The 26,415-nt window shown below is 45.2% G+C and overlaps 1 protein-coding gene across 1 annotated transcript in view; it reads right to left on the bottom strand.

The window, feature by feature from the left end:
* Positions 1 to 3,380: 3,380 nt before the first annotated feature.
* LOC121289262 (ubiquitin-conjugating enzyme E2 U-like) overlaps positions 3,381 to 26,415 on the bottom strand; it is a 704,797-nt gene continuing 681,762 nt past the window's right edge. The window contains exons 10-11 of the mRNA XM_041208515.1: positions 13,591 to 13,709; positions 3,381 to 4,824 (exon numbers count right to left, since the gene is read on the bottom strand). Coding sequence (XP_041064449.1) covers positions 4,670 to 4,824; positions 13,591 to 13,709 — 274 coding nt within the window. The 3' untranslated portion in view covers positions 3,381 to 4,669. The remainder of the gene's footprint in view (positions 4,825 to 13,590; positions 13,710 to 26,415) is intronic.

The raw sequence follows: 26,415 nt of genomic DNA, 5'->3' as shown, positions 1-26,415 counted from the left end.
TCACTTCCTCATAGAAGTCAAGAAGATTGATCAGGAAATATCTTTTCCCACCATGTTAGATGCTATTAACTAGGTTACTATGTTACAATTAATTCTGTAGTTTAATCCAGGTAACAAATGCCACTATTTCACCTGGTTTTGATTTAAAAAAAATTAAGGATCTATAGTTGCCTGATCTGTTTGGCATTCTTTGTAAAATGTCATAATGTTGGCCTGTTCCCAAACTACTGGAAGGTCCCCATTGTTCACTGACTCTCTCATAAAACTGTCAGTGCCTCATAATCTCAGGCTCTATCTCCCTTGGTACTTAGGATTTATTTATTTTAAATTCTTTCAGCCTGTCTAGAACTTCCAACTTCTTTACATTGCAGTCATTAATTTACTTTATTAGGCCCTGAAATTGATCAGCTGTTCTGGTGGGCTGCTGCCATAACTCTAATGAAAATCTTAAGGACTGGCTACAAATACCACTCAAACCCAGTAATGCTGGTCCCTGGACTGTCATTGAGTTTTCAGTGCTTGCTTGGGAACCTTTACCTGACCTAAATAAAGCCAATGATGCAGTGGGAAGGAGACCAAGGGTAAGAACTTTGTGTAATTGGAGACACTGCTTTTTTAACCTGAAAGGGGCCCAGTGTAACTTTGAAGACCAGCACACCTGGTGAGATGAGACATATTGGCCTACCAAGAAGCGCAAATGGACCCCAATGGAAAGGTCCAGGCCAAGAAAGACAAAACGAGCAATGTTTTAAATGCACTAACATTCTGAGCTCCTTTACAAAGGAGGTCCAAAGGGGCTGCAAAATTCTTTTTCTGGGGGCGAAGTGGGAGTGAAGAACTGGGCACTGCCCTCCCGCCCCAGATTTGGCAAGAAGTATCAGTGTTTTTGGTCTGTATAGAGTGGTGGACACACAAGACACAACATAATAGTAAGGGCACCAACCAGCCACATGTTAATTGCTCATCCTTCCATACAGTGCATTCTGCACTGGGGCCAATGATGTTAGCAATTCTGGGTGTGAAGACCACCCTAATATTGAGGAATAGAATGGTAATAACCTCAGAAGGTTCATTGTTTGCTCCCTCAGGGACATTAAAAACATTTTTTTACTCAATTCTCTTTGGCCCTTTCTGAACCTTGGATTTGTCCTGTTGGAGCAACAGGGTGCTAATCTGACTTTCACTTCCATGGGGACATATGCCTTTGTTGTACACTCCATCTGAGTATGTAAATGACCCCCATTCTTGCAATGTGGAATAAGGCCAATGGCATGTTAAAAAAAATGCCCACAATATTTCCTCTCTGCTGTACATCCACTTCTTCGACAAGTTCACAGAACTTCTATCCTCTAAGGAGGACTATTAATTTTTGTAACTGTTATCAGGGTCTCAGGAAGGGAATGGAATTGGAAATTGTGGAGTTTGTGATGGGGGCGAAAGGTGATGGTTTTGGTCTTTTCAAGATTAGCCGGAGGAAATAGCAGCACACTCAGAAAACCCTGATATAAAGGAGTGTGTGTTATTTTTATATAGTACAAATAGAAACAGTAGAATGTTATATGGTATATGGTCATTTCTGACTTATTGGAATCATGGAAAGAAAACATCTGGCCAAGAATAATTAATATACAACATAAGATTTGATAAGTCATTTCGAGTTTGCTTGATTTGGGGTAGGGAAGTGGAAAAATTTTCAGAATCTTTCAACAGATGTTTTGCTGAGTTGGATAAGATCTGTGTTAGGGCGAACTGTATATCGTCTGTGGAAGAAAAGTCTTTTCTCATTCCAGGTACACAGTAGCAGCAGGAGATGATTGAATATCTGTTTGCTTTTCCTCTCCATTTAGAAATGCTGAACCAATGTCATAGAGAAGGATAGAGACTAATCAAAGGGACGGCAACACCAAGCTTAAAGCATCAGCCTTAACCTTCGGCAATATGTTAACACAAATTGGCAATTTTATTCAGAGAAGCCAAGACACTGTTTAATATTGGAAATGAAAACTGACATTAGTGTAGTGTAGGAGGTTTTTTTTAATGAAGCTGGAATAAGGCTAATTGTTAGGGTAGCACACAAAGTGTTATTCCATTTTAAACACATTTTATCTAGTCTAGGTGCACAGAAGAAAATTATTGCTCTTCTCAAGAGACGACATCTTGATATTTTAATAAAGCACAAAAAATAATAAAATCCCTACATTATTGTATGGCACCTTACACCAAATTTACATTATGTGCTTTTGTGTTAATCAAACGTCAGTCACTTCATTGGTGATTTCACAGGTGCAGACCTTGATACATAGCAGAACATAACAGTGACCACTCTCATTGTACATCAATGTAATTTTGTACAGCTGAAGGTTTTGAAACATTATTACGAGATCTGATAAAGTGCCGTATGAATGCAACTCATTCCTTTCTATATACTGAATACAGAATATTTGGCTTACTTGAGGAGAGTCTCACAAATTATGACAAACAAATGCTTGTTATTTTTTCAATGTTTTATGTCCATTTTCAGAACATATAATATAGCACTATTTCCCATCTGACTGCCAGGACTACTTCTTGAAATGCATCTATTTTCAGCAATAACAAGTTGATATAATTACAGAATTCACAAAATCTGTCAGAAAGCCATGTGAAAGAACTCATTAGTTGAGTGTTGTGGCACAGTGCTGCAGGCTATGACAGAACTGTAGTTCTCGCTGACCTGATGAAAGCTTTATTTTATTCTTGCACCATCTGCAGCTACTCCCAATGAAGTATTTGGAAGTCATGCTCTGTGACCTGATGTCTCTAATTTTCAACTGTTGCCCTGGAATCATATGGATGGCTTTAGCTAAATAGTTGATTAATATTTTGTTAATCACCCATATACTTCAATTCTGCTCCCCTTCTCTCTTGAAAACAGTGACTTGTTAGGTTACAGTTCCAAAGATACAAGCCGCTTTCTGGCATGATGGATGTAAGGTAAGGCCCAGCATGGGGACCGAATAAGGTAAAACTTGCTTGTCTGATCCATCAAAGATTTCTATTTCAAGGATATTACAGGTTACGCATAATAAAACCCTGTCTACACTATATCAGCAAAGTTCATTAACCACAACTCATTCCTGCTACATAAGTGTGACTATCAGGTTTTGGAATTTCAGACTACGACATCATGGTGTAATATCACAGATTTAGATATTGATAATCTGATAAGGGAAAGGATAATCAATGGCTTCTTCTTTAATGCAGATGAAGTGCATCCTTTCTACTGGAAAAGATTGGTGATGATTTCCCTCTCCTGGCACCAGGTTGTATTGTGCTACCTCCTCAGGTACTTAAGTGTCTAGAAATCTTGAAGACTGCTGATCAGTGTGTGCATCAGTGTAGGCTTTGGGCAGGTCAAGATTACTGCTGGCTTACAGAAACACAGTAAAAGAGCAGACCATTCAATCCTTCAAGTCTGGTCTGTCATTCAATTCAGTTCAATCAGGGCTCAATTTCATTCACTCATATTTGTTTAATGTCCCTTAATATCTTTACCCAACATAAATCAACCAATCTCAATTTTAAAAATTTCAATTGACTCAGCTTCCACAGCCTTTTTGGTGCAAGAGATCCAGATTTCTGCATGTGTGAAAATATACTTCCTGAAATCACTCCTAAATCGCCTAGATCTATTTTAAGATTATGTACTCCTGTTCTGGAGCTTCCTCCGGAGGAAATTGTTTCTTTGTACATATCTTATTGAATCCTTTAACTACTTTATCCCTCAATCACAGCACAAGGGAGTACAAATCTGACCTAACGATGTAACCTTTTAAGTTCTGATATTATGCTGGTGAATCTGAGACGTACACCTTTCCAAGCCAACACATCTTCTCTGAGGTTTGGTACAAAAAAACTGAATGCATGAGGGGAAAACTTTGGTAGCCATTTTTAGAAGTCATGGTTCAAAGCAAGGTCTCTGTCTCATTTTCCTTGCTAGGTCACTTACCCTATCAAAAAATGGATGACTTTATTAAGCAAAATCCATGTTGAAAGGCAAGTACAAGTAAATTTTCAAATTTGCCTTTATGATGAAAGGATGACACAGATAGACAGGAAGTGATTGTTTCCAGTAGTTGAGGTTTCAAGAACAAGGGGCCAAGACACAAGATTAAATGTACAAGATTTAGGGCAGAAGGCATAAAGAGAAACCTCCATGGTTAAGATCTGGTAGCTCAGCAGAGATCAGAAATTGAACATGGAACTATTTGGACTTTATGACTGAGTTACATACTAACTCTACAACTAGAGCACCAGAGATGTGAACTGAAATATTTTCACTGGAGAAAATGAAGATCGAGAAGATAAATGAGCCTGGTCATCATAACATTTTTCATGGTATTGAGAGGCCTATAATTGCTTTGAGCAATATCTGATTGGGAAAGTGTCAATAGTAGTGAAAATAAAAACAAGCAGAAATTATATTCAGCAATGCAGGCATCCTTACTTTAAAATATTAATAACATTTATTTCACAATCAGGAAATAAAGATATGTTCCAGGATAGTGATTTTTGAATATTATTTGAGGAACTCAGTTATTGCAGCATTGAAGAGGGCATCATATCTTCCAAGTTAATTTAACTACAGGTTTGTGGGCCATAAAGGAGTTGAATGCTGGGATCTTTTTCCTTAATCATCTTCCAGCTCATCTAAATTGAGTCCAGCAGTCCAGTCAATTAAATTGTCTACTTCCTTGTTCCACGCTTCCTCCTCTTGTGTACACGTGTTGGGTCGCTTTGTCTTGATGCTTATTGGCAGATTCAGGGTTATTGAAGTTGAATCTTCTATAGTAAAGCAAATAGCACAATACACCAATGTGTGTATGAAATATAACCATGCAGAGTTCAATAATCAAAAGCTTTATACTTGATTATCTTCCACAGTCTGAACAAATTTTGGAGTTCTTATTTTGGGTTTTCCTTCTAAATTTTTTTCCTTCTTTCTGGAAAGTTCGGATTGTTGCTGGCAACAGCTAAACATGAACTATGATCTTCATATTTGAACTAAAACAGTAGATGCTGTCAGTCTGGAGAGCATCAGTATCAAACCTGATTCCATCCTCAGGACATATACACAGACACACTTTCCAGTAGGAATGCTGAGTTTAGTTTTAGTGGCCAGAATTTTCCAACCCCCAACCCCCGTGGCAGGGCCGATGAGCCATTGGCCAGGATTTTCCATGCCCGCTGGCTTCGGGTGTGTTCGGGGGCGTGAGCTGACAATATGGTGAGAAAACCAAAAATTGGTTTCACGATGTTGTGAAACCAGCTTGCGATCATCCCCTCTGCCCCGCCGATGGCGGGCTGCGTTTCCTGCCGTCGGACTTCAGGAACCTCATTGTAATACACAAGCGTATCATTACAAGGCCAGACTGCCGGAATTGTACCCTGCCCCCCAGCTGGATCATCCACCCATGTTTCATAACAGCACATAAAAGGCGTGCAATTGATGGGATGCACTTTGATGGGAGCTTGGAGGTGAATACACAGTAATGTTGTGGAGCATTCGCCCGGGGCACCTGCTGGACTTCAAGGCTGAGGCACATTGGGGGCCAGGGGAGGGTTGCGGCAAGGGCTGCCCTGCGGTTGAAGGTAGTGCACAAGCATGTGCAGGGTTGGAGGAGGTGATGGGCGAGGGAAGCTGCCATCCATTAGGGAAACCTTGTATAAAGCAACCATTCCTCTGCAACTGAGACAGTTCAAGCACAGCCACATTGATATGATTGGAGATGGGCCTCTAGCTTCTCTTCCCACTCAAGCAACGCAGAAGCATCAAAGTGCCACCAAGTGCACCAGAGCTTTTCACCCTTCGGACACAGACTGCAAACTAGTAAGTGTCTTAGTGGACTGCAGAATAGTTGGACGACTGGGCACGTTCAATCTCTTCGCTAAAGCTGGCCCTGGAGCAATCACTGGTGGAGGCACTCACAGTCCCTTGCAATGTTATAATCCCAGTTTAGTCTAGTCTGTCCCACGGTTCAAACTAAAAGTGCAGCCATGCAGCATATGTTAGGAGAATGCCTGCACCTGAGCTAAGAGCACAGCATGCAGTCCAATGGGCAAAGCTGCCGCCAATCAGTCAAGTGGAGTGGGGCAGAGTTTCGGGCAGCCATGCAATGCGCTAATCTCTATCCATCCAAAAGGTGGCCAGCACTCTCCGGGTGCATTAAGGGGCCTTCAGCCGTAACCAAGACAGGTTCTAAATACACTTATGCATCTCTCTCTTTCATCCTGCAGGAGGACTATATCAGGATTGTGGAGCCTGATGACCTAGCTCTATACCTTGTAGCATAAAGAGAGAGTGAAGATGACTGAGAAGAGAGCAACTGAGGCGCCTGGCTCCACAGAGGGAGGAGCAGCACACTCTGGAACAATGGGGGCTAGGGCTCCTGCACATGCCGCTGAAGAGCCACAGCGAGCTGTCACTGGTTGGCGCCTAGCTAGACCCAGGGTCTATGGAAGCCGCCTTTCATTCCTGCAGATGACCGAGAACCAGTGTCACTGAACACTGCGCATGTCTAGGGAAATAGTCTGTCACATCTTCCAGCTACTGCAGGATTTGGTGCCACAAGGGCATCCACTTCCAGTGGCCCTGAAAGAGACTGGGGTGCTCAATTTCTATACCAGTGACCCTTTTCAGGGCTCCACTAGTGACCTCTGTGGGATATCACAAGCCTCCACCCACAAATGTATCCATGAAGTCACGGATGCCATCCTTGCGAGGGCACACAACTTCACCCGGGACCAGGACAGCCAGGATGCAAGAGCAATTGGATTTCCCCAGATCTTGTGCTTCCCACAGGTACAGGGTGACATTGGCTGCGCTCACGTGGCACTCACATCTCCGTCGCAACACACGGTCAACTACATCAACCAGAGGGGTTCCATTCACTGAATGCGCAACTGACGTGCGATCACCACAATGAGGCTCATGCTGCAATTTGCAACTCGGTGGAGCAAACCATTGGGATGCTGAAAATGAGGTTCCGGTGCCTGGACCGGTTTGGTGCAGCCCTGCAATACAGTCCACAGAGGGTGCCACGCATCATCGTTGTCTGCTGTGTCCTTTACAACCTGGCCCTGCAAAGGGGAGAAGAGCTGGAGGTCTCCTCCAATGAGGAGGGCACCAACGAGGTTGAGGGTGAGGAGGTCCTCAAAGGTGATGATGACGGGGATGAGGCCCTTGCAATGGCCAGACGAGGCAGACACACTCAGGAGGCCCTCATAGCTGTTAGATTTGTGGAGGAGGATGATGACATGCAGTGAGGAAACACCATAGGTCCTCACATTGCATCTATGAACGTTTGACTCCAGTCTGGCTTATGGCAACATGTATACCCTCTGTGATAAAGCTCCTGTCATGGAGATGCAATGGAGACCCTAATAGTTGCTTGATTGCAGGAGGATGATGATGACATGCAGGGAGGACACTCCTTAGATCTTCACATAGGCTCTGAGAATGTCTGACTCCTGTCTGGCCGAGGGCAGCTTGCTTACGCTCTGTGATCAGGGTCATATCATAGGGACACAGCCATGAATCTATAAAATTATCTGATCCTTTGTCCGCCTTCAGCACCCGACCCCTTCACTACAGATGCTTAAGAGATGGGGACCAGCCCCACCTGAAGGGTGCTGAGAGCACACAGAGAGAATGACGGAATTCTGTGGTGCCTGCCCACTACATTCTGGCAGCAATGACAAGCACCATTGAGGTACAGGCATCAGTAATGTTTCCAGGGAGTGCGGGACTGGACCATCACTTTGGTCTGAAGGCTGCACAAAGAACAGGGAAGAGGCCCTGGACTGAGACACCTGCTTTTATCTTGTGCAGAAACGTTTCACATCTAAGTGACATGAACACAGCTCATCAGAACAAGGAGCTATAGACAAGGAGAAATTCTTGGGAGTTTATTAACAATACTAAACAGTATGCACAAGTGATTTACACCTGTGCCCAGGTTGTGTAGCTACATCTTCTTAACTTTCTTAACCCTGCCGCTACATCTTGGTGCTTCTTGGCCATCCACAGAGGAGGTAGAGGCAGCCTGCTGACTGCTATGTCCTGTCTGTGATGGCCTTGGCAGGCATCCTCTGGAGGGCCCCAGTCTGCTTTCAGGGTCCTGCTGTGTGGCAGTGGCACCCTTGTCAGCTTGTGGAGTTGGAGCTGCTGAGGTCATAGGGAGAGGGGATTTGGATGGGCCGGACACTCCCGAAGTCACCTGGATGGATGGCCCTGGGAGTTTACACCTGCTGATCCTCCTCCCTATGGGTGCCCAAGGGTCCCTGACTGGTTCCTTGAGAAGGGATAGCTGGAGTGAGATCGAGCTGCCCCACATCCCTCTCACATACATACTGTTGGAGGCCAACTATGGCATCAGTGATGGAGTTCAGCTCACGCAGCAGTGCAGGAGTGACGTCTTGGACCAAGGTTTCCATGGCAGCCACCATCCTACCAGCGTTGACCTTGGTACATTGGCATGCCGCATTATCACCTCAGAATGAAGGCAGATGGACTCCTCCATTGTGCCTTTCAATCGGAGGAGTGCAGTGGTCATCCCTTCCTGATGTTCCTGAGCATGCCTTTGCAACTCCAGCAACCTTAACATAACCGATCCCAGAGGCTCGTCATCGGACTCGGACTCAGCAAATTTCTGACCTCCAGCAGTCCTCCGAGTGCCAGCCACCTGGGAAGTCCCTGCCACTGCCTGCTGTGGATCAGACAGTGCAATGTGCTCACCAGATTGTGATCCCGAGGCTACTGTAAAGCTAGGTCACACTGAGGTGTGTGTCTCTGCGCTGGTGGAGGGTGAGGTTGAGCGCTGTGAGAAGACTTCAAGGAGGGTGCCTCCAGATTCCTCTTCAGAAGTTTCTTCAGGGCTTGATTGGAGGCCCTGGGTTGTGGACTCCATCAGCTGTTTCACAGATGTGCCTGTGGAAGCAAGGGGAGATAATTAGTGCATGGCAGTGGCTTGTGAAACAGGACACATCACTCACAGCGTAGTTGTCTGATGAATGTTACACTGCTGGACCCTCACTTGGTAGAGCACCGCCGACCTTACTGTCAGCACAGGAGTGGTCCAGATGCTCGCTGACCAGTGGCTGGCTCTGTTTTCAAAATCCAAAAGGATCTTGATTTCAGGTGTTGCTCCACTGGTCTGTGACCTGTCCAATCTGTTGTGTGCCAGCTTGTCCTGCATGAATAGAGATGGCGAATGTAAGCAGGACACCTGCCAGGTCAGATGATAAGTATAAAAACAAAAAACTGCAGATGCTGGAAATCCAAAACAAAAACAGAATTACCTGGAAAAACTCAGCAGGTCTGGCAGCATCGGTGGAGGAGAAAAGAGTTGACGTTTTGAGTCCTCATGACCCTTCGACAGAACTAGGCGAATCCCAGGAAGGGGTGAAATATAAGCCGGTTTAAGGTGGGGGGTTGGGGGTGGGGGTGGGCGGGGTGGGGGGGGTTGGTGGGTGGTAGAGAAGTGGAGGGGGGTGGTGTGGTTGTAAGCAAAAGCAGTGATAAAAGCAGATCATCAAAAGATGTCACAGACAGCAGAACAAAAGAACACATAGGTGTCGAAGTTGGTGATATTATCTAAACAAATGCGCTAATTAAGAATGGATGGTAGGGCATCCAGGTAATTCTGTTTTTGTTTTGTATTTCCAGCATCCGCAGTTTTTTGTTTTTTGTTTTTACCTCTGCCACTGCTCTTCAAGAAATGCCTACCTCCTTGAAGAAGTTCTGTTCGGCTCTGCGACAAGATTTCCGTATCTCTCTTTTGCCTTGTTCACCTTCATTGCTTTCCATTTCTCTCCTGGTGTTTGACAAGATGTTGACTAAAACATGCTTTCACAGCCATATCTCCGTCTGGCTGAACTTGTTCTCACACCGAACAATTTCTCCTTCAACTCCTCTCACTTCCTCCAAATAAAAGGTGTGGCTATGGGTACCCACATGGGCCCCAGCTATGCCTGTCTTTTTATGGGGTATGTGGAACATTCCTTGTTCCAGTCCTACTCCGGCCCCCTTCCACAACTCTTTCTCCGGTACATCGATGATTACTTCGGTGCTGCTTCGTGCTCTCGTCAGGACTTGGAAAAATTTATTAATTTTGCTTCCAATCTCCACTCCTCCATCATTTTCATGTGGTCCATCTCTGACACTTCCCTTCCCTTCCTTGACCTCACTGTCTCAATCTCTGGTGATAGACTGTCCACCAATTTCCATTACAAGCCTACCGACTCCCACAGCTACCTTGACTACAGCTCCTCACACCCCGCTTCCTGTAAGGACTCCATCCCATTCTCTCAGTTCCTTCGCCTCCGCCGCATCTGTTCTGATGATGCTACCTTCAAAAACAGTTCCTCTGACATGTCTTCCTTCTTCCTTAACCGAGGTTTTCCATCCACGGTCGTTGACAGGGCCCTCAACCGTGTCCGGCCCATCTCCCGCGCATCTGCCCTTACGCCTTCTCCTCCCTCCCAGAAACATGATAGGGTCCTCCTTGTCCTCACTTATCACCCCACCAGCCTCCGCATTCAAAGGATCATCCTCCGCCAACTCCAGCATGATGCCACCACCAAACACATCTTCCCTTCACCCCCACTGTCGGCATTCCGTAGGGATCGTTCCCTCCGGGACACCCTGGTCTACTCCTTCATCACCCCCTACTCCCCAACCCCCACCTATGGCACCACCCCATGCCCATGCAAAAGATGTAACACCTGCCCCTTCACTTCCACTCTCCTCACCATCCAAGGGCCCCAAACGCTCCTTTCAAGTGAAGCAACATTTCACTTGCATTTCCCCCAACTTAGTCTACTGCATTCGTTGCTCCCAATGCGGTCTCCTCTACATTGGAGAGACCAAACGTAAACTGGGCGACCGCTTTGCAGAACACCTGCGGTCTGTCCGCACGAATGACCCAAACCTCCCTGTCGCTTGCCATTTCAACACTCCACCCTGCTCTCTTGCCCACATGTCTGTCCTTGGCTTGCTGCATTGTTCCAACGCAAACTGGAGGAACAACACCTCATCTTCCGACTAGGCACTTTACAGCCTTCCGGACTGAATATTGAATTCAACAACTTTAGGTCTTGACCTCCCACCTCCATCCCCACCCCCTTTCTGTTTCTTCCCCCTTCCTTTTGTTTTTTTTCCAATAAATTATATAGATTTTTCTTTTTCCCACCTATTTCCATTATTTTAAAATATTTTAAAATCTTTTATGCTCCCCCCACCCCCACTAGAGCTATACCTTGAGTGCCCTACCATCCATTCTTAATTAGCACATTCATTTAGATAATATCACCAACTTCGACACCTATGTGTTCTTTTGTTCTGCTGTCTGTGACATCTTTTGATGATCTGCTTCTATCACTGCTTTTGCCTACAATCATACCACCCCCCTCCACTTCTCTCCCCCCTCCCCCGCCCCCCCGCCGCCGCACCCCCCCCATCCCCCCAAACCCCCACCTTAAACCAGCTTATATTTCACCCCTTCCTGGGATTCGCCTAGTTCTGTCGAAGGGTCATGAGGACTCGAAATGTCAACTCTTTTCTTCTCCGCCGATGCTGCCAGACCTGCTGAGTTTTTCCAGATGATAAGTATGCCTGGCATGTGTGGGTAGTGGTGAGTGAATGGGATGAGGGCAATGAAGGTGTGTGTGAGAGAGAGTGAATGATGATGTCCCTTGAACTGGCAGTAAGCGAGGGCCCTGAGGGTGTATGTTGAGTTTGTGAGTGTGAGTTGAGAGTGATGAGAAGAGTGACTTACCCTGGCGGAACAGAGGATATCATTCATCCTCTTGTGGCACTGGGTGGCCGTCCTCTTTTAAAGGGTGTCGACGCTGACCACCACCACCACCACCTCCCAAGCCGGATTAGGGAGATTGCCCTGCCTATCCTGCGACCAGGGTAGAGGACATCATGGCGGCCTCCATGGCTTCCAAATGGTGTTCCAGTGACGTATCATTAAATCTGGGGGCTGCAGTCTTTTTACCTTTCGTGGACATCTTCCCTGCAGTAGTCTTAGGCTGGAAGCACCAAGGTGCATGCGTGCGGCTGGACTTTAAATATAGTGCCTGGTGTGATGAAGTGGCATGGTGGGTGAATGAGAGCACACTTGCCATGGAAACAGTGTGTATCCCGGGAAAGCATAATTAATGTGGTGAGTTTGGGACGATACGGCGGGAAAAGCCACCATTTATTCCATTTAACACAAATCTGGAACGATTCCGCCCATTGAAATCTCCATTCACATCGGTGGGACCAGGAGCTCCAGCGGCATGAAGAGCTGGAAAATTCTGGCCAGTGTCCTTACTACTGCTCTGGCTGATAGCAATTAACTCAGCATAAACTGGAAATCAAATCACCGAGACAGATTCTGGTGATTCAGTGCCATACTTGGCAATGGACCCACAGGGTGCTTACATTTTGTACAATTGCACTGGCTTTTTATGCCCCACCTGGGAATGGACTGACAGGCAGGGGGGTAGTGCAAAATTGGGTGAGAGGGCAGGGGTTACCATGCCCATCACCTACCCATATCTGCAGCTATTTTACCAGTGGCGAGTGTTGAGTGACCGACTGGTCCTTGGACCAAGTGACACCTTTTCCTGCTGCCGCTGGTAGTTTGCTAGTGGCAGAGGTACCCATGCCACATGGCAAAGCAGATAGATAAACCATGGCGGCCTGGTTGTGGGCTTGAAGGGTGAAGTCTCCTGTTCAGAGGAAAGGCCCACTCCTGCTTGAACTCCACCGCCTGCTCTCACTATCATAGCCCTGGCCCAATCACTGAGGTCTGCTGACTGACCCTGACAAGGCTGCCTCACTTACCTAAAGTCAGGCTTCATCATTGGCTCCTTCTCAGAAATTGACTATAGTCCCAGCAGTAGCCACTGTTGCTGGTGCTGCTGGGATGAGCGAGCTGTTGGCCGTCTGATTGGCTGGCAGGCTCTTCGAGGTGGGACATCCTCCACACGGGAGGGCAGAAGCCACTATGTCAGGCAATTAACTGCCCTGACAACTGTAAGGAGGCAGGCAGGATTTTTGAACTGGTGGGCAGGGCCAATGTCTCTGCATAAAATCCAGCCCATTTTTACTGACTTCACTCATGAAATTAGAGGAGTTCCTGATTCAAATGATATCTAGTAACTCCTGCTGTAGGCCTGACTACTGTTCATATTGGCTTGAGTTATGAGGCTCAGTGGGGTTGACCAAGCTACCAGCAGCCCCTTTTAAAAATAGGCTGTCACAAGTAGAGCGGCTAACTGGACAAAATATTGCAGGTCTACAAGCTCTTTGCAACATGAATCAGTGCGTTCAAAAAAAAATGGGAAGGACCTTGTGGAATTGGGTAGGAAATTCATCCCATTACCGAGAGACAATATATATCTTCTCACCCAAGGGTCTAGCACTGTGGATGGGCTACAGCAGTTCAAGGAGGCTGATCATCACCGCCTTCTCAGGGGCAATTAGGGATAGACAACAAGCGCTAGCCTAGCCAGTGAAACCAACATCCCATGAAAGGATATATTAAAAAAAATTACCTAAGGATTTATCCATAATGTAACTCTTCTTCATGCGGTTGATTCGTGCCAATTTTTGGTCCAATGTCACTCGAGTTTTCCTTTCTTTCCCAAATACTCCATACATCACATCACTGAACCTGCGCATAACATGACACACTGTTTGTATCTCGCAGTTAGTGTATCACTCAAGTTGTTCACTGTGATTATAAATTACTGGCATCTATCTTCAAAGGAAACATTATTTTTTAGTCAGTGAAAAGCCAACAACAGGGACAAGTGCCACAGTGCTATGTTAAGGCATCTGGCTGCAACGATAGACTCGAGTAACACATCTGACAAGTCTGTCTGCATTCAGTTGTCTTGACTGGTATCTTTCTTGCAATAATCCCATTATAACGTTCAGTATTTAACTGTGCTTGTTTTAGAATTAGTTAGCCTCCACTTATATGTTGGTCCTTTGTTTGGAGGCAACACTGTAATATTGATGAAACTGTGAACATACCCAGGGAGGCAGAAAACACCACCTACAAGATGGCTATATTCCTGTTTCTGGGAGAAATATTGTTTTGTTCTAGTTGCATTATGCTTTTCACATTGAATTCTACAACAAATTATCCTCTGGCAGAGGAGAAAATTTGCAGGCAGAATGGCAAAGCCACAAACCCAACCTTAGAAAAACTATGCATATCCAAATCTTGCACTTGTGGATCTTTTTTTGTTGCTGCCAAACTCTGAATTCCCTTTCCAGCAGAGCAAAGCAGTGTAAATTCAGAACACAGCAAGTGGTTCAACAATATAAATGAGTAATCACGTGTTTCTGCCTGCTGAAGAAAGACAGGAACAAATAGCAAGAAACCAAGCATTCAAAACCGAGAGGTAGTAATAGAGAACAGAGAGTGAGCAGGATGGAGAAACTGAAAGGGCAGTTAGACAGACAGTCAGAAAAAGAGGAAAGAAACAAGTGGGGAGCTGTAGCAGATCGAAATGAAAAGAAAGAACTGTGAAAGATACATAAGAAGGCAGGCAAGGGGGAGAGAAAAGGCAGAGAAGGTGAGAGAGAGTAAGAAAAGACAGAACCATAGCAAAGAGCTGGTCTGTAGTCCTAGTTGATTTTACACATTGTCTGCCCTCCCACAAAACCCTTTTAGTAAAGGCAGTCGAAGTAGCAAACATTAGAAGCAAATAGCAGTTGACAAACATCTTAAAATAGCTGCCATGACAGCCGAGGAAGCAGAAGGAATCGGTACACCAGTGCAATTTATACACAAATTTTGAAGGACTCTGCTTTTATTTATTTGTAATATGAACATTTGAATTTGAAAATCCTGCTTCATCTAAGTAAGCTACTAGTGCATAATATTGGCTGACAATAATGTGATAATTTCTTGTAGACTTAGAACATCAGCTGTATGAAAATACTAATTTCTGTTCCACTCTATTGCCTCAGGGGGTAAATGGCCCCACAATTCTGGGAATTGAGGATAGTGGAGAGAGGGAGGATTGGGAAAGTCTTATGCCCTCCCTCTATATTAAAGAGACATTTGAGGATGTATTTAACAATTCCATCCATTATGACAAAGGCCAATAGAAATCTCGTCAGAGGGTGTTGATTAGCTTTTTAAATATTAGGAGAATCTGATCAAATTAAATTGTGTCCCTTTACACGGCTTTTATTTTCTTCCTGATTGTCAGATGGGGGGGTTCTAAAGTGCCAAGGCCACTCACCACAATTATGTTGATGATCCTGTATCTGGGATTTGGGACACGGTCTGTGTTTCATCTGTATCTAATCTCATGGGTGGCTGGGAGTTCTAGTCCATCACAGTGCTACCAACTGAGTGGGATGTCTAGAATTTGGGTCTTCTGTATTGCATTATTGAGTTTTGTGGGCCAGGCAGTCCCATGCTTGACCAATGGCTTGTATTATGCAGGGAAAAAGCAACCATGGATCTTGATCCTGATCCTTAGCCAGTAAGTCCTGCTGAAAATATATATGGTTGAAAAGGAAAAAAGGAAGACGGTATCAGGCTTGGCTCTCTGGTTTCCCATGTTTGAGTGGTCAACCACACATTGGCACATTAAAATTTGATAGTATTTTCTAAAAATTAAACAAGTAAAGTATTTCTTTCTCCTTCATTATTTTTTTTTCACTTTACCTATATCATTACCTACCAAGCTGGCGGGGAGGGTTAGGGTTCCTGACATCTATCCATTATGATTGTGTTATAAAATATATTAAATAGTTTGTATAACATATGTATAAACAGAGTTGTTACCTGAATTTTCTGTTTACTTGGTTAATTAACTGACCATAATCCTGGAAGAAGACCCATAGTAATAAACTGATTCTGCTTAACTCCAATTAGACTGGTGAAATTCCACAGTATAGGGAGTGACAAATGACTCAGTAGTTTGCTAAAACAGCTGTTTTGCAAGTAAGCCTGTCCCCTCTGGATCTTAGCCTTGCAAGCTTCAAACTAGATAAATTCTATGCCAAGATACAAAGAATATTCATTCATTGTCAACTGCTTTGCAAATGGGTTTGGTTAGCCTTTCTAATTGGTTACCATGTTCATTCTAGCTTCAAATCTTTTCCTCCTGTCAGACAGAGACTGGGAGGCTATATCAATATTTCAAAGCAGCACTTGTTTTATATAGAGATGCATTTATTCTTAAGTTTCAAAAAAGGCTTATTTAAATCCAATAGTATGACATTATGTAGTGTTAAAGAATTATTGTAATTGCATCACCCCTTTCCATATACTAATTACTTTTTCTAAGGGGGTGTTGGCTGTAAACCACAACTGTCCAATTAAATTCATTCACAGCCCATCACAAATTTGATATCTTCTTTATAAAGAAACTTACCACTGTTCCATATTTAAAAGGTCCTTACAATATCTACAAAAGGAGGTATTTGAAATTTATCCTTATTTATCTCATTTATTTTGGTTTGAGTTTCTTTCAAGTCTGATATTGAATTCATGAGGATTCAGACCAGCAAATTGTACATCAGTATGTGGCTGATGCACTTATTCTTTACTAGGTCTATAATCTTTTTATGTTCATCTGATACAGAATGAGTGTATTATGTTTTATATAATATTTATATTGCGGCTGAGTTGCTATCTTATTCAAGTCCAGTGTGTTAATATTTAATGCGCTATTATTTAACTACATGCTATTATCCAACTAGTCAATCTCCCATGGTTCTGTTCAAAAGATGCATTTGTTTCTTCTACAAAGGGTGTCTCTGCTTCCCATTATGTTTCTTTCTGATTGCAAATACAATTTGCATTTATATAGCACCTTTAACATAGTAAATGCCCCAAAACATTTCACGGGAATTGAACAGGTTGAATAGAAACTGACACTAAGCCAAAGAAGGTGCCATTAGACCTGGTGACCAAAGATTTGGTCCAAGGGGTAGATTTTAAGCAGTGCCTTAAATAAGAAGAGTGAGGTGAAGAGATCTATGGAGACAATTCCAGAGCTTAAGACCTAGTCAACTGAAGGCACAGCTGCCAATGGGGATAAATGCAAAGGCAAATGTGTAAGAGGTCAGAGTTGGAGGAACATGGATATCTGAGAGGTTTGTAGAGATGGAAGAAGTTACAGAGATGGAGATTATGAATGGACTTGAAAACAGGGATGAGAGTTTTAAAATCATGGCATTAGACTGGGAGTCATTGCAGGCCGATGAGCTCAATCATTTCGTCTTCCTTTCATTTTGGCTCTATTCCCGATAACTAATTTTTCTAATTCTGGGAAAGTCTCCTACCATCTCATCTCTCAAGAAACTGACACTTTTATTTTTGGTCTTCAGTGGGAAGGTAAACAGTCTTGCTTGTTCCTATAAGATAAACTTCTGAACTGCCATTTTCCCTATTCATCATCACTTCCAAGGGTACTGATTCTTACAGGCTTTTTTCCTACTGTATCTTCCATTTGCTATTTTATACTAAAATAAACACAACCACTGGATGTATTCCTCAAGGTTTGATCACTGTGGATGTTACATTTGATCAGGAGGCAAGCTCATAATTCAGTACATAACCAAGTTGGATACAAAGACAACTGAAAAAGTAAGTAAGAGGGGCAAAAATAATGTATGAGAATAGATTAGTGGGCAGCATGAAAGAGAACCCTTTAAAAACTTAGAAATAGTAAAAAGGGTTGTCAAAGAGGGGCTGGGACTGATTAGGGACCAAAGGGGAGGTCTTCTTGCGGAAGCAGAGGACATGGCTGTGTTACTGAGTACTTTGCACCAGTCCTCACTAATGGAAGATGATATTACCAATGTCACAGCAAAAAAAGATGAAAGTAAAGAAATGGATGCCATAAAAATAGATTAAAAAGCATGCAGCACTAAAAGTAGAAGTATCACCCTGTCCAGATGGAATGCATCCAAGGTTGCTGAGAGAAGCAAAGGCAGAAATTAGGGAACCTCTGGCCACAATCTTCCAAGCCTCCCTAACTATGGGGTGGTTCCAGAGAACTGGAGAATTGCATATGTTACACTCCTATTCAAGTAAGCAGAGAAGGATAAGCCCAGCAACTGCAGTCCAGTCAGCCTAACATATGCAATAGCTTTCCTGCCTAATTAGTGCACCCACGCTTCCCCTCAGTGATGATAAAAGCAGTATTTCTTCAATTTCTAATTTTACAACCTTGCAGTGAAATGCTGGGGAAACTTTTAGAAACAATGGCCAGAATTTTCTTGTCAGCGTGCGGGGGCGGGCCCCTCACACCGATGTGTAAAATGACGCATGGTTACGTCGGGGGAGCTTCCCGGTGTCACCGCGCGCCATCACGATATTTCGGTGGCGGGCGTGCGATGATCTCCGCTGTGTGCCCATCATTAATTAACGGGCCACTTAAGGCCCCTGAGGCAGCAATTGATGTCAATTTTTTGGTGCCCGTGCAATCTTCAGGTTGTTACATGGGCACAACGGGCAGACAGGTAGGCCACATTTTTATAAACCTCATCTGTGGGTGGGATAAGAGGGGTGAGTGGGGTCACGAGTGTTATTTATCAGACATTTAATGCTTAAAGTTACTGATACCTGTCTGTGTGAGCAGGAATACTTCAAAATTCTTCACAGCTGCTTGGACGAAGTAACAGCCTTCGGGTCAGGACTCTTGATGAAACATCATTTCAGGGGCCTTAGCCTGGGAATGGGAGTCTTACTCTCCACTGGAGGCACCCCCTCTGAGGAGGGAGGGCCAGAAAGGGGAGGAGGCCAAGAGTGCACATTCAGCCTCCAGGGGAGCCACTTTCGGAGGAGAGACACAGGCACAAAGGGTGCAGGGCCAACAGGAAGTCCAAGGTGGAAGGGACCGCAGAAGTCGCCACTATCATGCTACCAGGGTTAACAGGCAGTGAAGCAGCTACCTCAATATGCCTGAGGTGCAGTGCCGAAGGAGGCTCCGTCTCTCAAGGGATCTCCATTCGTTAGATGATAGGCCCTGAGATCTGCACCAGTGTGTGTGGGCACCCCATGCCAGTGGCGTTGAAGGTCACGGCTGCCCTCAACTTCTATGCCTCCGACTCTTCCCAGGGGTCAGTGGGTGATCTATGCGGAGTCTCCCAATCAGCTGTCCACACCTGTCCACAAGCAGGTTACAGACGCTCTGTTCAGGCATGGATTGAATTTCACCCACTACCGCTGGATCAAGGCCAGCCAGACAGAGCGAGCCAGAGGCTTTTCAGCGATTGCTGGCTTCCCCCACGTCCAGGGTGCAATAGACTGCACACATGTGGACAACGGAAGGGTTTCCACTCCTTGAAAATGCAGCTAGTGTGTGATCACAGGATGCTGATTCTGCAAGTCTGTGCAAGGTACCCAGGCAGCTCCCACAATGCCGACATCCTGAGACACTCCCAGGTGCCGAGGCTCTTCATTGCTCCAGCCCGGCTTGATGGATGGCTGCTGGGTGACAAGGGCTATCCCCTCAAAAGATGGCTCATGATGCCCCTCTGTCATTCAAGAACAGAGGCTGAGCAGCGGTACAATAGGAGCCATACATCAAGGACTGTGGTAGAGAGAACCATCGGTCTTCTCAAGATGCGCTTCCGATGCCTGGACTGTTCAGGGGGCGCACTCCAATACCTCCGAGATCATGTGTCACTGATAGTGGTTGCATGCTGCACTCTCCACAATCTGGCGCTGGAAAGGGGTGACACAGTGGAGGAAGAAGATGTAGACGCAGTTGCTCCGGCTGCACACGATGAGTCTAGCAGTGGGTCCGAGGATGAGCATGCACAGGGAAATGCTGAGGGGGTAGACACTAACCCGGGCATCCTCCAGGGAGGCAGGGACACCCGGGAGGCTTTAATCCGACGAACCTTCAGCTAACCCACCACAGATGGACCTCCAGCACAAGCCAGGGGTGCAGGCTCCATACTCGATACCTGAGAGCAAAATCTGCCTGGGTAGAAACATTAACTATGTGCCTTGTCAATAAAGCTCAATGACAAACAAGTCACTCATAACATCAGGGTTCCCGTCCACCTGCAAAAATAAGGAATCACTCTGAACCATGCTCACATATCAAAATTTAATGAATTAACAAAATGAAGCCCAAAGCCAAATGAAATGAATGCAAAGGTGTTATGCATCACACCAACTTGTCATCAACTAATAGCGGGGCACCATAAAACCATGAGTGAGAAACCCATAGTTTGCCTAAGGTGCTGTTTACGTTTACGGGTGCTACATCTAACTGCTCTCCCTCGCTGGCACTGGCATTAGAGACAGCCTGCTCACTGTGCTGTCCTGTTGGCCTTGATGACTTGGCAGGTGTCCTCTGGCCTGTGGACCCTTTGATGGCCCCGCCTGGGAGGGAACTGCCAATTCCACAGTTGGCATCTCCCTAGTCACCGCAGCCTCATCAGATCCTACGGTCACTGGCAGAGGGGTGGAAGAGCTGCTGCCCTCATCTGGAGTGCCCTGAGAGGAGCCTGCAGAGACGACAGGCAGTTCGTGCGCTTTGGACCTCCCTGCTCACCACTGATGAATGTGCATCGAGCTGGGATACTTGGTGCCCAATCCGTCTCCCACACTGGCACTGACCAGCTGAGGTCAATGCCGCTGTCAGGGCTTGCAGGTCCGAGCGCAACCCCAGAAGCCCCTGAATGTTCTCCTGGAGGAGCCTCTCCTTTAGAGGCGCCACTCCCTCCATGGAGGAAGCATGGAGCTTGGCCATGAGGCTTATTACAACGATAATGCTCCACGTGGACTCCTCCAGCAGGGGCACCATGCCACGCATTCCCTCATGTATCTCCACGAGATCCTCCTGCATACCCTGCTACACTTCCAGTGTCTGCTGCTTCACTGACAACTCCAGGGGCATATCATCAGCCGCCGACTGAGCATGTGCCTGGTCCCCTGCAGTTCCCTGACTGCCGGTGCCATGAGCACTCTGTCTCCATCCGCATCTCAAGCGAGTGTGAAGTGTCCTCACCACTGTGCCCCGGGGCACTAGCCGACGATCTAATTCCCACTGAGGTGCTAGTATCTGCGCTGGTGTCTGCCTGGCAGAGATGGTGTGATGCTGGTGAGTCCAATTATTCAGGGCCCTCAGGTGTCAGAGGTGGCCCCTCTGCCTCCTCCTCCTGGCCCTGCTCCGGTGATGCTGAAAGGAAGAAAAAAGACATTTGATTAGTTAAAGTGGAGACAATGTCAATGTGCATGCCTGTCCCCCAGGTCAGTATGCGCTCATCCTTCCATAATCAATTGGTCAACCCATGTTGGAAACTTCAATCACTGAACTTTCAGCAGTGCCATGGTTGCTGGGACACACATGATGATCTCAGTGCTCGGCAATCTTACCTCCCTGTGGTACCCCAGCCTCACCACTACTGGTGGACCTGGGCACATGAAGCCTTTCCAGATCCATCACCTCCCGCTTGTATCTGATGATGATGGCCAACTGGGCCTGGCCTCCGCCAGTCCGCATTAGCTCAGTGGCATTGTGTGTAGTCTTCTGAAAAGGAGAGAAGAGCATTGATTAGTCCATCCTGTACCCGGATTCCCATCACATCCCTGGAACCCCAACCAGAGTGGGACGTTGCAGGGCTCCAGTGATTCGTCACCTCGCAGCTGCTGCACATTTACACCAAACAGCCAGGGCTGACCCCCCCCCAACCCACATGCTGCCTCCATCACGTTTGGCACCATATGGTCTAACCTTGCAAAGCAAAGGCGCACAAGCACATGGAAGGCCAAGGGCAGCAGATGGATTGGTGCCGTGCCACCTAGAAGCTCCCCTCCCAGCATGTCAGCACCCTGACTTTGGCATGTTTTGCAGTTCCAACACAGCACCTAAGTGCAGGTCCTTGAGGTTGCCCCCAAAAGAGTGCTCTGGGTGTCAGTCTAATACATGCTGCAGGTGCAGAACCCATCTCAGCACTACCCTCTCAGGGTGAACTAGGCATGGGCAATATCTGCTGGCCCACCCAGCGAGGGAAACATGTCGTCAATTATTCAATGCTGTAACTGCACTCAGAGTTGGTGGTGGGGGGGGGGGTGTGTGTGCTGGGGGGAAAGCCTACCTGCTGTGTTAAGTGTCCTCTGCCAACATGTTACTCACCCTTCCTGAGCGCAAGAGGTCGTTCGATCGCTTGCGGCACTGGACCCATGTGCATTGCACCACGTCATGGGAGCTGACTATATCTGCCACCTCCTCCCAGGCACGTTTGGTCAGGTGAAGGGGGGACCTCCTCCTCCCGTCCCTTAGAACAAGGACCTCCTGCCGCCCTGCACCTCCTTCAGGAGGGCAGCTAGGCACTCATCAGAAAACCAAGGGGCACATTGCCCCACTGCCCTACCCTCCTGCCTGGCCTGCTCTCCAGCAGCGCTCTGAGGAGTCCTTCTTTGGCCACGATGAACAGCCTTTGCAAGGCTGCCTACGCTCTATTTGAACAGGCTGCCAGGTCACCATTGGGCCCAGTGGTTATTGTACGCCCTCTGCCGCCCACCCACTCCCACTATCCTCGGGAGCCGCATGCCTTAATTAGCTCGCCCATGTAAAATGGTGGCACGAAGCCGATCGCGGACCACGCCTGCTCCTGCGCCACCAGACAGGAAGAAAATTCTCCCCAGCAATCTGGGACAAAGTCATTTAGCGCTTGGAACAACATGGGTTAATAAATGAAAGATAACACAGATTTGTTTGTGTTTGGCTAATTTGATTGAGTTATTTAATTTATGCACATCCCACCGCGGATAAGGGTTTTCTCGGGGGGTTGGGGAGAGGAGGAAGTGCATTGGAGGGAAGTGGTGGAGATGGCATTTTCACTGGTAGTGAGGAGGAAGCAAGAGGTGGAAAATGGACTGAAGTTCAGAGAAATAAGAAACGAAGTAGGAAAGATAGTAAGACATCTACAAATTCTGAGGCGGATTCTTTAAGGAAAGAAAAGAGAACAGAAGCAATAGAAGAGTTTAAGGTCATCCTTAAAAGTACATCTAAAGATAAAGGTTTGACTAAAATGAATCCGGTTAAGTTGGGAACTTTCCTAATTTATCAAATGATAATCTGTTGATTTTATGTAGAGATTCTCAGCAAAGGAATAAGGCTTTGAAAATTTATATTTAGGAAAGCAAAAGGTGGAAAGCTTTATTCTGGGAGACTGGAAAATTGTACAAGGGGTGATCTTGGGGTGAATTTTGATATCAGCAGGGAAGATGTGATGAGAATGTTTGGGATGGGAAAGTAGTAGGAGTTAAACGTATTCAGAGAATGAGTAATGGAGTGAGGAGCGAGAGTACTTCGGTTATTTAGAACTTTAAAGGAGAGGTGCTGCCTGTAAAAGTGCACTTGGGATATTTGAGTTTTTCAGTGAGACCATGCATCCCTCCTCCATTGTGCTGTTTTAATTGTCAGAGGATTGGTCTCGTACAAGCTGTGTGCAGAGGTAAAAAGAGATGTGGAAGGTGTGGAGGAGCTCAAGGTTATGGAAAATGTGGGGAAGAAGTGGAGGTTAAATGTTGTAACTGTGGGGGTAAACATGGTGCTACTTATGGTGGGTGTGAGAAAAATATTAAAATCTGGGAGGTAGAGAAATTGAGGATGGAGGGTAAGCTGACTTATGCAGAGGCAATGAAAACTGTGAGGGGGAAGACAGTAGGAGGGACAGGTGTTTCGAGGGATATAGTAGGAAATATGATGGAACCTTTGGTTGTGACTAAGAATAAGGTTTCAAGACCATCTGATCCTTTGGTGGTCAGTAAAGTTAATTTCTTGGCCTTTGTTACTGAAGCAATCAATTGTCCTGCGCAAACTCAATACAAAACAGAGAAAATGAAGATTATTGTTAAGGCAGCTGAGAAGTACCTGGATGTTCATGGTATGTCCTTTGAGAAAATAAGTAGAGTGCTCCTGTTACAACGCAACCATCTCAATCCTCTCAAGTTACTTGATTTGTGTTGGGTTTTTTTAATGTTACAATGGAATGCTAGAAGTTTGATTTCAAGTGGTCAAGAGTTGAAACATTTTTTAGCTGATTTAATTGAAAAGCCAAATATTATATGCACTCTGTCAGGAAAGTATAATAATTTTCATAATGTTATTGGAATTTATTGTAAAGTGGAGTAACAGTGGGGTGTGTGTGTGTATGTGACTTAATTGAATTAAAAGCAGCTGGTCTGAAGGCTTTGATATAAGACCATAAGACATAGGAGCAGAAATTAGGCCATTCGGCCCATTGAGTCTGCTCCGCCATTCAATCATGGCTGATAAGTTTCTCAACCCCATTCTCCCGCCTTCTCCCTGTAACCTTTGATCCCCTTACCAATTAAGAACCTATCTATCTCAGTCCTAAATACACTCAATGACCTGGCCTCCACAGCCTTCTGTGGCAATGAATTCCATAGATTCACCGCTCTCTGGCTAAAGAAGTTTCTCCTCATCTCTGTTCTAAAAGGTCTTCCCTTTACTCTGAAGCTGTGCCCTTGGGTCCTAGTCTCTCCTACTAATGGAAACATCTTCCCCACATCCACTCTATCCAGGCCTTTCAGCATTCTGTAAGTTTTAATCAGATCCCCCCTCATCCTTCTAAACTCCATCGAGTGTAGACTCAGAGTCCTCAAATGGTCCTCATATGTTAAGCCTTTCATTCCTGGGATCATTCTCGTGAACCTCCTCTGGACCCTCTCCAGGGCCAGCACATCCTTCCTGAGATACTGGGCCCAAAATTGCTCACAATATTCTAAATGTGGTCTGACCAGAGACTTATAAAGCCTCAGCAGCACATCCCTGCTTTTATATTTTAGTCGAAATAAATGCCAACATTGCATTTGCCCTCCTAACTACCGACTCAACCTGTAAGTTAACCTTAAGAGAATCCTGGACTAGGACTCCCACATCCCTTTGCACTTCAGATTTCTGAATTCTCTCCCCATTTAGAAAATAGTCTATGCCTCTATTCTTCCTAACAAAGTGCATGACCTCACACTTCCCCATGTTGTATTCCATCTGCCACTTCTTTGCCCATTCTCCTAACCTGTCTAAATCCTTCTGCAGCCTCCCTGCCTCCTCAATACTACCTGTCTCTCCACCTATCTTTGTATCATCTGCAAACTTAGCCAGAATGCCCTCAGTTCCTTCATCTAGATCATTAATGTATAAAGTGAAAAGTTGTGGTCCCAACACTGACCCCTGCAGAACTCCACTAGTCACTGGCCGCCATCCTGAGAAGGACCCCCTTATCCCCACTCTCTGCCTCCTGCCAGACAGCCAATCTTTTATCCATGCTAGTATTTGCCTCTAACACCATGGGCTCTTATCTTACTAAGCAGCCTCCTGTGCGGCACCTTGTCAAAGGCCTTCTGGAAGTCCAAGTAGATAACATCCATTTGCTCTCCTTTGTCTAACCTGCTTGTTACCTCCTCAATATCTTCTGATATATCACAAGATAAGCTAGATTTGAAATGTTAAGTAGTTAAACATGGGGTAAGTTTTAGAATGTGAGAGGTAAAGGGAACATTTGCATTTTTAATAAACCAATCTAGCTTCAATTCAAAGGAGGGGTGAAATGTTTCATCTAGCCAGGAGAGGTTAAGAGAAAGTGTGTTTATTTTTCCCAAAGGTTACTGGTAAATTGGTACTATGAGATATTTTTATTATTAGAGAGGTAAAATCCAAAGATATAGTTAAACAATTGGAACTTGCATTCAAAGGGGAAAATATGTATGAAGGAGAGAAGGCTATGTGTAAGGATAGGCATTCTAAGATCAAAAACAAGTGTGAAAAGCCTCCAGCATCTAAGACTCAAGCTGCTGTCTACAAAGAACTGAAGTTAAGAAAACTCATTTCGAATTGGATTGTTCAGAGTATCATGTTTCCTTGCCTGGGTCTTTTAAAATCTGTGTCTTACTATTGCCTTAGCAAAAGTGTAACTAGGAGTTAGATTAACTAGGGGATTTAGAAATTGTCATAGTAGTAATTTGTGGCTCTGTGTGTGTGCTTAAAATTATTTCTTCTATTAATAAAGGTTTAATTTAGTTTTGTAAGAAACCTCTAAGCTCCAGTGGTCTTATTGCTACTGAATTCAAGACACACACCTCAAAATTAATGCAAATTGCAAAACAGTTGTGGCAGTTGTTTCAAGTTTCCCTTCATTTACCATCGGCTGTGCCATAACAATTCAAGAAACTTGGCTACAACCATGCTTAGATTTTATGATCCAGGGATATGTGGCAGCTCGGAAGGATAGGATATTTGGTGATAGAAGGGGATGTGTTTGTTTTTTAGAAATTCAATAAATTATAGAATTATTAATTTAGATACTTATTTAGAATGCAATGTTAATGAAATTTGGTGGCATTCTAATAGTTTTCT

This window comes from Carcharodon carcharias, chromosome 16, assembly GCF_017639515.1.
Source record: "Carcharodon carcharias isolate sCarCar2 chromosome 16, sCarCar2.pri, whole genome shotgun sequence".
NCBI lineage: Eukaryota > Metazoa > Chordata > Chondrichthyes > Lamniformes > Lamnidae > Carcharodon > Carcharodon carcharias.
Note: the sequence above shows the minus strand (reverse complement) of the source record. Positions and strands in the feature narration are given on the sequence as shown.